This window comes from Antennarius striatus, chromosome 18 (assembly GCF_040054535.1).
Source record: "Antennarius striatus isolate MH-2024 chromosome 18, ASM4005453v1, whole genome shotgun sequence".
Taxonomy (NCBI): Eukaryota; Metazoa; Chordata; class Actinopteri; order Lophiiformes; family Antennariidae; genus Antennarius; species Antennarius striatus.
Window position 1 is genome coordinate 19226642 of NC_090793.1, and position 13253 is coordinate 19239894.

Consider the following 13253-nt stretch of genomic DNA (forward strand, 5'->3'; position numbering starts at 1 on the left):
TTTATTTATTTATTTATTTATTTATTTATTTATTTATTTATTTATTTATTTATTTATTGTGTGGAGAAGGCAGGTCAAGGTACAAACAGTCTTTAACCGATGAGAACGAATGAATTACAGTTTTAAAGGCGTTTGAGACATAAAAGTGTCGACCCAGTTTTCATAAGTAATATGATTATAGTTCATAGTGACAACTGAAAAAAAGTTGTCATCTATTATTTAGTAATTCTGAACACTGACACAACCCAGTGAATAGAAGTAAATGAATATATATTTTTTTATTTTTAAAGAATTTTAACGTGCATGCTCACTTCTCACTTTAGTTTAACTGTAATTGAATTGTTTGTAAAATATCAAATTATTATAATTACAATAATTAGCCACATCCAGAGCGTCCCTGGCCTCTGGCCAGTAAGTTAGCTGGGATAGGGTTCAGCAAACTCTGTGACCCACAAAAGTGGAAGAAGCAGATAAGAGGGGTGGATGGATGGATGGATGGTTGGATGGTTGGATTTATGCATGACTGTCTGTAAAAGCACTTGAAATGTCTTTTGATGTGATTAAGCGCTCTACTAATAAGAGTTGTTTGATTGATTGACTGACTGATGATGAATTAATACATAGTAGTCGAGTGTAATACAGATATACTGTTAAGAATATAACTGGCTAATTGTCCTTCAAAGGTTTGTCATTAGTAATTGTAGGAATCTAATTGTTAGTCATAACTGTAATTTATAAACATATTTGACGGCGAGACTTTGTGTCAAATATGCTGAAAACTGATAAGTGGTGCATTAAAATGAATATTTAAATAATTCTACAAGTCATTGTATTTAATGCATTGATTAGAGTTCAGTTAAGAGGTCTGTGACACACCTGTGTGAACTGACTGACATAACACCTTTACACCCTGACCTCATAGACTTCACCACTGTAACGCCTTCCTTTAAACACAATGGAAAATTAATACAGTGAGGATATAATGTCCACTTTTGAACTGCATAAAGCTATCCACTAATTCTTGGATTGGCATGGATCTGAGGCTGTTTGATTGTCAGAATGTTAATGAAACTGAACTGATCTAATGTGTGATTGAGTTTCAAGAGGACGAACAGGATCACATTTAATGGGATTAAACCAGGGATCATTGCGCCAGTCTATCCTAAAACAGTATTGATCATGTATCCAGTAGATAATATAATCTATTATAATCTCATGAGATGCATTGCAATGAAGGATATGTGGTGACCTATAGTCAAGAACATGCGCTCCATTCTATTAAGCACCACGTTATTCTGTTATTACCGATCAGAAACGTAATGTTTAAATCATGCAACTCTTATTACCGTTATTTAGCTAAAGTTCCTGACGTGATATTAAAAGTTGAGCGTCAAAAATCCACTGTAAATTTTGAAAATGGAACATTTACGGAAAAATATAGAAACTTATATCACCAGAGTGACGCGTTTACAAAAAAAAAAAAAATCAAAGGGAGTTGTAGGATTATTTCTACAAAGGAATCCTACAGTTTCATTCATCACGACAATCATATTCTTAATTTAATTATCATTCCATTTCCAATCAGGTATGCGTAAATATCACCATTAAGCGGCTCATGTTGTTTTGTTTTGTTTTTGCGGTGTGTGTGTGTGTGTGTGTGTGTGTGTGTGTGTGTGTGTGTGTGTGTGTGTGTGTGTGTGTGTGTGTGTGTGTGTGTGTGTGTGTGTGTGTGTGTTTCGGGGGCGGGGGGGGGTACATCGCGCAACCTCACTGCCAACGTCAGGGGCGCACACATAGACACACAGATACACACACACACACACACACACACACACACACACACACACACACACACACACACACACACACACACACACACACACACACACACTTGGTGAGAGCTGCCGTGGGAGTGGATTGCTGTACAGGAAGAAAGACAGACGCGCTCTCGCATCACGACCGACCGACCGATCGCGGCGGTGAGGCGGCGGCGCCTTCAGGGAATCCAGCGGTGAAGCGGTGAAGTCCTCCCCGGGAGGCAGCGATGCGCTGACGGTCAGCTGTGTCTGCAGCTGTCGGTCGTCCACGGATACCTGGAGCAGAAAACACGCACCGGACAAGTTGTGGTTCCTGAACAAAACCTGAGTGGAGATGAATACCAACGATGCGAAGGAGTATCTCGCACGGCGGGAGATACCTCAACTATTTGAGGTGAGACTGTGCGTGATGTGCGTGATGTGCGTGATGTGCGTGATGTGCGTGATGTGCGCGCACGGACGCGTCAGGGTTTGGAATATTTCATTGTGATTTTTCCCCCACATACATTCACCCTGTCAGGTAATATATTGCAAATCTCCCGTCAGCCACGACAAAGATCTTCTGGATCCAACTCGGTGTTGTGTGCCGGACGCACGACGCGCACGTCCGTGTGAACGCACACTTCTGGATTGGATTAAGGGTGAAATGCAACCACTTGCAGACGTCGGCTGTGTTTTCACCATACTATAAAGTCATAATTAGTCAAACTGTAATTAAACGAATCAAATCGTCCTCCCCTCATTTGCATAATTCGCTTTTAATTGACATGACGCAGCTGAGCCAGGACAGAGTGATCTTTTCTCTCTCTATTTCATGTAGTGGGCGGACACAGAAATAATTATTATCAAATTGTTATCAAAATTAACTTTTGCATTAATGATGAAGTCTCCAGAACAATATGTATTCTGCCATAAAACCTGCTTTAAAGTAGGGCCAGATTGAAGCTATCCTAACTTGAACCACACAGACAGAACGTAGAATCATTTAAATTATTATTCATGGTTCCTCTTTAGGATTGTATATTGACTTGTCCACTTCATTAAAGTTGTTCCCGAGTGTAATGAAAATGAGCACCAGCAATCATAGCCTGTTTATTTATGGTCTGTTCATAACAATGAGCAGTGAAGAGACTCATCATCATCATCAAATCCAGCTTCATTTTATTGCTTCTAATTGCTTCTCATATGGAAATCGTTGCTCATTAGAATCAAATGCATCAGAGCGGTTTGTTAGGATGGAGATGAAGGATGGAGATCCAGGACAGGATTGGTTCTAAACCCATCCTGGCTGAGGAAGACAGATGTAACATAAACACACCACCCGCTTTGTGTTTTGGCCGGCGTTCGTTCTCACATTCCTCACAGTCTGTGGTCGTTTTCCCAGCAGTCATTTGGTCTTTGCCGAGCTGAGCCCGCTTTCATGGACCTGGAAATAACAAGTTTATGGTGGAGTCGAGCCAAGACAACCAGATCTAGACTTAAAAATTCAAGCTGTCCACCCACACATCAAGACATTCCAGAACTGTGTTCCCTTCCTTCGTTTTACCCTCCCTCCGTGTCGCATCACGTCCTCTTTTGTTATTCCCAGAGCCTGCTGACGGGTCTGATGTACTACCGGCCCGACGACCCCATCGACTACCTGGATGGTTGTTTGAAGAAAGTCAGAGAGCTGGGAGGACCGGACAAGGTCCGGTGGGACACGTTTGTGGGTCAGGAGAAGAAGTCGCTTCCCCCTCTGAACGGTGGCCAGTCACGCAGGTCCCTCTTTAGGAATGGTGAGCAGCGAATGATCTAACAATAACATGGCAGATATTAGTGTGTCGACCTCCAACCCAGTCAAATTCAGTCTGTCTTGACCACAAGATCCTTTATATCTGGTAGATTTTCTCTGGATCCACACCTCACTGACCACACTCACACAGCCGATACCGATCCACTGAAATGACATTAGTCTAAACACATGTATTCATATCTATACTGTGTATGTGGAGGGTGTAGGTGCTGCCATTGTCGAGGTCCTTGCTCAAGGGCACCTTGGCAGCGCTCTAGAGGTCGACTGGCCCCTTTTTTTTTTGTCTGTGATGGGACTTGAGCCGTTCCCCGACCCACTGAACCCCTGCTGGTCCTAATCTTCCCAATCAAGGAGTTTTGAGAGACCACTCCATTCAGGGGAATGGATTCCCACGTCCAGCGACTTCTGTCTCGGCTCGATGCCGATGCCCAAACATGTCACGTTTGCTCTAAATTACCCCTATTTTTTTTTTACCTCCCTGGCTGTAAGATGTGGCAGCATTAACTATTTGCTGTCTTTTTCTTTCTGTTTTCATCATAATGATGCCAATTTGTGGGTTTTGGTAAATTGTCGCGTCTCGAATACAAGAAACGCCGTGAATCGTGTGATAAACGCCACCCTCAAGCTGTGATGTAAAATGCAGTGTATAGAGACTAATTATAACAAATCTGCTTTTCTGGATTACAAGCGATGATCTCTGTGATTGATAATTGTTATACTCAATGCTGTGAGCATCAAAGACATCAACATGGTTTTTTTTTTCCCCCCCAGACTGAATATCGTCTCACATTTACTTTGTGATTATTAAAAAAGCCGTGATTTTATGATTTTCTTTTAAATGAGGATTAGCGGCATTTATGAAATTATGTCACATCTACTTTTATGAATCAATCAGTAGCTCTAATATAAAAGCCAATGTCATCATTATACTTAAATGATGATTAATGAATGGAAAAATAACCCTGCGTTGACTGTTGACTCTTTGTACGTTCATGTGTGTGTGTGTGTGTGTGTGTGTGTGTGTGTGTGTGTGTGTGACAGTGTTGCCCGACAGTCCCAACTTCCCCTATAGACGGTACGACCGCCTCCCTCCCATCAACCAGTTCTCCATCGAGAGCGACTCGGACCTGTCGGAGACAGCGGAGCTCATAGAGGAGTACGAGGTGTTCGATCCGTCCAGACCACGACCCAAAGTCATCCTCGTCATCGGTAAAGGGCCAGTTCACACAAACATTATAACTCATGACAACACGTGCACTCCTACATAATCTTACAATCTGATAACTTTCATTTACGTGATAACTGATGTTTTTTCTCACCCTGGATCTAAAAATAAATGACCTTAATGGTGATCTACAAGTCAGAGTGTGTGTGCATGCACACGCACACGCACACGCACACACACACACACACACACACACACACACACACACACACACACACACACACACACACACACACACACACACACACACACACACACACACACACACACACACACACACACACACACACACACAGTGTGTATTGAAGAAGCCCCACCTCTTCTATCCGTATCAGCGGGGGACAATCTCGTTGCGTGTCACTGACTACCGTGTTCTGCGCTCACGTTCACCTAATCTGATTTCCACGATGGGCCCAGCATGAACCCGTCAAACGCATTATTACATCATACTAATGTTATAAATTCAGTACAGCCATGAGAGCTGAAGAAGCTGCTATTTCTGAACACATGAAATGGTTTATTGAGGTTTCTGCATGGTTTTCTGCAGGTTTCAGTTATCGCCACAGGCTGCCAAAAAACTATTAAATTTTAAAAAAAATGCATATTATTTTGGCTATATATATATATATATATATATATATATATATATATATATATATATATATATATTTTTTTACAAAAATGCCTTTTCGTGTTTCATTGCCTATTTTGAGCACCACATGGACTTAATTTGGGGTTCCTGGGGCCACAGCAGGTTCCTCTGTTGTATTTGAGAACACATGGAGTTCTACTTTAAATGAAACGACTGTCATCCGTTTGAATGAAATGGTTTTTTTTTCTCGCTGAGAAACAGACGAACAAAGACACTTGTGGTCAGGAGGGCGTTGGAAAGACGACCAGAATGTTCTTGAAAGCGTGTTAAGATGGAAGATAAAGTAAATTTTGTGACCTTTCTCTCCACTAAAGCTGTCAATCTGTAACTTTCCATGAATTATAGTTGAATCTAATGACTTTTATTTCCTAAGAAAAACAAGTTATTTGAATATCATGAATAATGTCTGGGTTACCTTCGAAGTTCTCCGGGTTGTGACTTCTCTTAAACACATTTCATGCATCTGCACCTTTGCAAAGGTCAAAATGACTGCATTTGTAAAAATGTCCCAATTATTTCCCTCCATATAAGCACCATATGACATTCAGATTGGAAGTGTTACAACACCGAAAAGGCCAGTATGCTGAATCTGAAAATCAACATTTTCTTTTTTTTTTTTTTTTAACTGTCTTGCCAGGAGTTAGCTGATTGTATCTGTCAGGGTGGTTAGGATAAAGTAAGCAGAAGACGCAGATAGCGGAGCTAAATGAAAATAGAGAATGATAATACTAATTTTATCCTGAGGCGAGTTGAACATCTCCTGGCTTCATAATTAACACAACGTGGTTTGATCTTCTTATCGAATCATCATCAGTACTGAGACATTATCTATTTCCTAATTTGTCAAAATAAAAGTTATCGCACGCCAACCTTTTGCACGACACACACAATTTCCTTTAACCATTAAGCAGCAAAATTCAGTAAAAAAAAAGGTCTGTCACAGAAAGGATGAGGATGCAATGATAAAACACCAGGGAGCCACATTACAGTTACTGAAAATCAAAATAGCCAAAAATATAATAACAATAACTGATTTGTGATGATTTTTTTTTTTTTTTTTTTACACTTAGGTGCCAATTTTTTCCACTTTTCCCTAAAATAATCATTGAGAATCACAACACCACTTCACTTCTGTTCTGTTTGATTCACACCTTAATCAACAGCTCATTTATTTTATCACCTGCATTTAAAACAAAATGCAATTCAGCAAACCTTCTTTTATTTATTTATTTTGCATCTAATCCATCCCTTGAGCTGTGATTGGCTGGCAGGAGCTGGAGATGGAAGTACCAAACCTCGCCTGCGCCACACCCATTGTAACCAAGACAGGGATGATGATTTAATTCTATTAACTTTTTATAGGTTTTTATTATATTTACAGGAGTTTAATGCAGAATAAATGTCATTGTGAGACGCTGCAGTGTTACGGAGAAATAAAAGCAGCGGATTTGTGAGGCATGTGTGGGAGGTTCACACGTACCTGTTTCTGTCATCTGCTCCTCCACATGGGGCACCACATCATCTCGCCCCCGAGCATTTGCAAACACACACACACACACACACACACACACACACACACATACACACAGAGAAAGTCTCACATAGTCTGGGCTTCTATCAAAAAAACACACATGCGCCTACGCTAACACGCCCACACGCATAATGCTTCACAGTCGCGCAATCACATTTCATAAAGATGACAGAATCTTTTTCCCAAAACATCAACAGCTTCTCCCCCCCCCCCACCCTACACTTTTGTGCTTATAGGTGGCCCTGGCAGCGGCAAAGGAACGCAGTGCCTGAAGATCGCCGAGCGCTACGGCTTCCAGTACGTGTCCGTGGGCGAGCTGCTGAGGAAGAAGATGATCCACAACGCCACCAGCAACAGGAAGTGGAGCCTGATCGCTAAAATCATCACCAACGGAGAGCTGGCGCCGCAGGTAGTGGGGCGTGGGGGGGGAGGAGGAGGATGGAGTGGGGGCGATGGGGCAGGAGGGGGGAGAGCAGAGTGTGTCCATTCGCTTGTAGGTCTCATCACAGCAGGAGTGTCAAAGGAGAATAATTAGCAGCGTCCAATCAGAAGCGTGTTGGAGGGAGAGCTGGTGTCTGTCATCTCTACCATAATGATTCTGTCTGGGGGGGGGGGACTCGCATTCGACTTGGGGTGTAAATGTGTGTGTGTGACATTAAGGTTATACTCCTTGTATTATAATGTAAAGGATTTATGGTGGACTAAACACAATCTATAAACACCCCAAAAAGTGCTTTTCTTATCAATTTACTAATAATCACATTATTAAACACCGTTATTATTTAGTGAAATGAATCAATAAGCTTCATTTTTCAGGTAATAATCAAATAAAGAACCAAAGAAGGTTTTTATCATCATTTTTAAGACGTGTCAAATATTGATCTCATCAGATCCTACTAATCACATGACCAATATTCCCATGGAGAGGCCATGTGATGAATAAACTTTGATTTTGGCAAAAGTTTTACCAAACGTTTCTCTCTTAATCTCTTTTTACTTGAGCTAAAAAAAATAAATAAAAAATTGTCCATCAGGTTTAATTTGATGAAGAACAAAAACTTTTTTATCTCCTGTCAGATGATGATCAATACTTTTTCCACTGGAGGCAGTTGTCTAAATATTTTCCTGGTAAAAATAGATGAACTATTTCCTGTGATGCTTCTTAGACGGTAAAAATAAATCCTGTTTTCTCCCATCTCTCCAAATGTTAGTGACAACAACCTTTATATAAGTACAGTGTGTGTGTGTGTGTGTGTGTGTGTGTGTGTGTGTGTGTATCATGCAGGATCAAGCTGTTACAGACACAGACAGGTTTAACCCCTTGTGCGCTGATGGTTGTGTGTGTCAAACATATTTAGGTGGTTTGGTTTGGATCAGATTAGTTAATACGAGTCACTCGACAGATCGGAACATCTGTGAAGGTTGGATTGAATGGGACAGATTGGGATTAAGTGTTCTGTGCAGTGGGTGGGGGGATATTGGGCGGGGGGGGTGGGGGGCAGCTACACCGAGCCCGACACGCGTCTCTTACCTTGCGTGCCCTTCATGAATTTACTTGAATATCTGCCGACCTCATCAGTTATCACCCCCCCCCCCCCCTCATCCACAACAGTCTGACGTAACACCCCCCCCCCTCCAACCACCTCCTGGCTGCTCACCAGATGTCAGTCCAGGACCCACAGAGATAAACAGCAGCGGGCCAAGCTGCCGACGGACCAGATATGATGATTTATGGCTGTTTGGCATTTCATTTCCAGTCAGGAGGAGTTTAGTGAAGCAGGTTAGAATATGTTAATAATCCTGCCTCTAATGATGAGAGGAAAATAGGATCTCTTGCATAAATGGGTATTTATGGACCCAGCAGATGTGATCCATAAATAAAAAAACACAGGAAAAAAAACCTCAAGGCACTCCCCCCCCCACACCGTTATAAATGTGTAATAAACGTTTGTAATGTAAATGCTTTGGCATGAAAAAAAACTTTTAGAAGGTTTTTACTCTCTGGTTGATGTCAGAGTTTGTTTTTTTAAGGTGTGACAATAAAGGTAATTTAAGTTAGAAGTGCCTTGAAGTTTTATTTCTGTGATTTAATTTTCAGCTCTGTTGAGGATGATTTTACTGCTCGTCAGGTTATTTGTAGATTTTATTCTTTCTTTTTTTTTTTTGTACCTAAAGATGCAAATAGCTTTATCGCTTATTTTAAATCCTTGAAGAACTTGTTAGATAAGATGTTAAATGAGAAAATTAATCCCACAGGCACGCCTGTATGCTAAGTAACAAACGGGAAACAGCAAGTTTGGTTATTACAACCTCACATTTTCCAGTAAACTATTTTTCTGTGATTATTATTTGAACATTTTATCTTGGAGGACAAATGTCATCAGACTGAATTCAGCCTTCACGGTTAGAAATAATTGAAAATGCAGCAAACACTCGTTTCGCTGCGTCTCAGCCGATGGGCAGATCAAGCCCCTTGTCATGTGACTCAGTGGAGGTCATGTGACTCTGTGTATCTCTGAACTTCTGTTCCTTTAGAAATCTCAGGGGTCTCCTCACGAGATGATGGAGCTTTTGGACTAAAGTGCATCATTTTTAAATAGAAATGCAGCGTAACAACACGTGCAAACTAACAATCACATCTTCCTAGTTTAAAAGGATGTTTTATACATTTTACTGCAACTGTTTTCAATTCTAACAGGATGTTGAGTCTCAGGTGGGGTCTTTTTGTGTGCAAAAATGTTCATTTTTTGTTCAATCTTTTTTGTTATCAACTCAACGTGAAGACAAATGTCAAAAGTTTGCAGAAAATAGAAGGTTTAGTACTTCTGGACATAACTTTGTTTGACAGCTGTCATCTGTCTGCTGTCTCGTAGAACAGATATGCTTTTATTCATATGAGTGCACCCATCTGCAGACGTTGTGAGAAGCTGCCTTTGACGTAAAAACCATAATTATCACAGTTGTGTGTCGGTATGGCAGCAGAATTACTTTCCATAAACTTATTAACCAGGAGTGTGAAACGTTCAGCAGCTACATACCTTCTGTTTAGCAGCGTTACAGCACAAAACTGGAAATAAATACACCATTAGTTATGTAAAAAAATATTTTAAAAAAATCAGAAAATTAAAAAAAAAAAGGAAATTCAAAAATATTAGAAAATTTTAAAAAAATTAGAAAATAAAAAAAAATAAAATAAAAAAATGTAGTTATGTTGCAAACAAGAGTTATGTCACTGCAACACACGACTGCAAATGCAGTGTGTGTTCTGTATGTGTGTGCAGCAGCGGCTGACATTATTCATCACACACACACACACACACACACACACACACACACACACACACACACACACACACACACACACACACACACACACACACACACACACACACACACCAATAGAGCAGTTGCTCAGCATCTCAGGAACACATTGGTATGCAGGGACTGGGACCTGGGGGACCGAACCCCAACCGGCAGATAAGTGGACGACCACTCTGATTTTATGGTCATCTGCATCCGCCAGTGGATAGATAGATAGATACTTTATTAATAATATAATAATATAATAAAAATAATAATCTCTCATGAAATAACAATAATAATCACTCATGGAGGAACTCCTGAGAACACATGGGGAGAAGTGAGGAAGAGAACCATATTTAAATGCAGTTGATCCAGATTTGAGCTGATTTCTGCTGCCTGATCTGTAGCACGGAGCTCTAAACACGGGGAACCGGAGAACTCTTCAAGATCAGCAGCTCTAATTGCATCTTGCATGCGTGACTCAGTTCGGTGACACAAAGATAAGGTTTAAATTGTCATCTGTGGTGCTTTACGGGTTATGGGTGGGTGAGTATCAGCGTCTGTGTTACTTCATGTTGGGCACAGCCACTGGTGTTATTTTTAGATTGAAATGTTGCTCACATATTGCTGCCATTTTCAGATGATGCCGTCTGCCTTGGAGAAAAATACATTTGAACACGCTGACCTCCTCCAAGCCTCCAGGAAATAATTGATGCTAAAATATGAAGACACACTCTGGCTTCAGAACACACTTCGCTTGTGTAATATGTTACATATACGGGATAAACAACTTCATTACTCGATGGAATTCCCCCAGTGTGCCGTCATAGATTTCCATTCAGCTTATTTATGACTCTTAATTAGCAGCTCATTATTTATTTTTCAAGGGTTATAACTAATCAAGACCCTTCATGAATCCGCTCCGGTGATTCCTACAACGTTAATAAGGCTAATCTCTTGCTGGAGCTGCAAAAGCAAAATTGCAATTATAATTACGACTGTAAAGTTTTTTGCTCTTTAATTTCTAGCTGAATGTTCTGCCACTATTCGCCCACTCAGACATCTGCTGCCATTGTTTGTGTGAAGTGAAATTCAAGCAGCTTGCTAATTGCTGAGTTACTTCTACCGATCAAAAAGCCCGATGAACTCCCTGACAGGATGGTAATTGTTTGTTATCTAGGCAGCAGAAATCTTGTTTATTTCTCTGACGTTTTGCACACGAAACTCCGGAATTTATAATTATGGATCATGTTACTTTCACTGTCCCCCCCCCCCCCCAGGAGACAACAATAACCGAGATCAAGCAGAAGATCATGAAGATCCCAGATGCTAACGGGATCATCATCGACGGGTTCCCGCGGGATGTTGGACAGGCTTTGTCCTTCGAAGACCAGGTGAGCCTCAAATAAAATATATAGACGGATGTTTTTATACGGAAATGTGATGCTCAAATCCATTTTCAGGAATATCTCATGATTATATGTTAAAACTTAATGAATGGACTGTTTACAAATGGACAAAATACAGCATACATATTTATATATAGACAACTGGCCGCAGCTCCGTCCACAAGGAGTTGGTTTGAAACCACAAGGCATCAAACCTCTAACCCCCCCAGACCTGCATCTTGTCTCAGACCTCTGTCTGCATTCGTGTGTGTGTGTGTGTGTGTGTGTGTGTGTGTTGACATGCAGGTGTGTGAACCTCCAAGTCTGACTCCTCTAAACTCTCAGCACAGCCAACACAATGAAAAGCAGGAACACTTTGGCTGTTCTCATACTGTGTCTATCCTTTTTTTGGAGCCCATTGTGTGGTTCAGTGTGTTTTCGAAGCTATTTATTGTAACTACTGATGTCGGCAACAACGACTGCTGAGTCTGACTCCACCTCCTCTGCAGCCTGTGGTGGAGTCTGTCTGAGCATTTGACTTCACTGCCATTGTATTCTGATGATTCTTTATCTTCTTAATGATAGTTATAGTGTTCTGGTCAAGTCCTGCAGGGACCGGCAATAAAAACTTTAATAAAAAAATAAAAACTTCAGCTTTTTATTTTATTTATTTATTTTATTTTAATTTTTTTTAAAAACTTTAAAAATAAAAACTTTTAGTTTTTATTGCTGTTAGTTATAAATAATCCTAAATCTTCCCTAACATTACCTGAAACGGTTTGCTTTCGTCATTGGAAACTTTTGATCCACATCCGAGGCATGAATAGTACATTATCAGCTACTTGTGTAGGAAATGATTATAATTTCAGATTGTATTTTCGGCCGGCGACAATTTTATTGCGGTCTGCTGGTACGATGGAGAGGCCACCTGTGTGACACAGTGGGCAATTACTTTGAGTAGAATGGAGTCACTTCATCATATTCAGACTCCCTCAATGTTTAGCAACTTTAAAATGAGAACTCAGTGACTTCTGAAGTGGTCGGATCAGTGCAAAGAAATCCTGACCTTCTGATTGGGTCACATTAGCTGCATTACACGGAAGAAGGAAGAAGGGCACCAGAATCTAAAGTACTATGTGGACAAAATTAATATTCAAGGAGGTGATTTGTCTTCATTGCTCTCACAAAATGACTAAAATGATTGCTTTGGGTGGCGTGTCAGCAGGTTCAGCAAAGATATGCTGGAAAAAATAAGGTATGATTAAAAAAAAATCACCAACAAGTAATTGATTTTTTTGGACTAACTTTACCCTGAATTAATTCTGTAAGGTCGAGATGCAAGTGATCTGAAGTGTTGATTCCAAGGGGTGATCGATGTTCTTATTCTGTTACTGGGAGCGCAAGGTGTGTGTTTGTGTGTGTGTGTGATGGATCTGTGGTTTTTTACATCTTAGAAACAAATGGCCCTTCAAGCAGCTTGTCTGATAATGAAAGTTGTCTTTTGTTAGAAACGTGTTTGAGGAGCAGGGAAACAGTACAGCAGGA

At 40.6% G+C, this 13253-nt stretch overlaps 1 protein-coding gene across 1 annotated transcript in view; it reads left to right on the forward strand.

The window, feature by feature from the left end:
• The first annotated feature begins 1801 nt into the window (after positions 1-1801).
• ak5 (adenylate kinase 5) overlaps positions 1802-13253 on the forward strand; it is a 42553-nt gene continuing 31101 nt past the window's right edge. Inside the window, exons 1-5 of the mRNA XM_068340662.1 lie at positions 1802-2211; positions 3406-3592; positions 4651-4818; positions 7254-7426; positions 11601-11714. Coding sequence (XP_068196763.1) covers positions 2152-2211; positions 3406-3592; positions 4651-4818; positions 7254-7426; positions 11601-11714 — 702 coding nt within the window. The 5' untranslated portion in view covers positions 1802-2151. The remainder of the gene's footprint in view (positions 2212-3405; positions 3593-4650; positions 4819-7253; positions 7427-11600; positions 11715-13253) is intronic.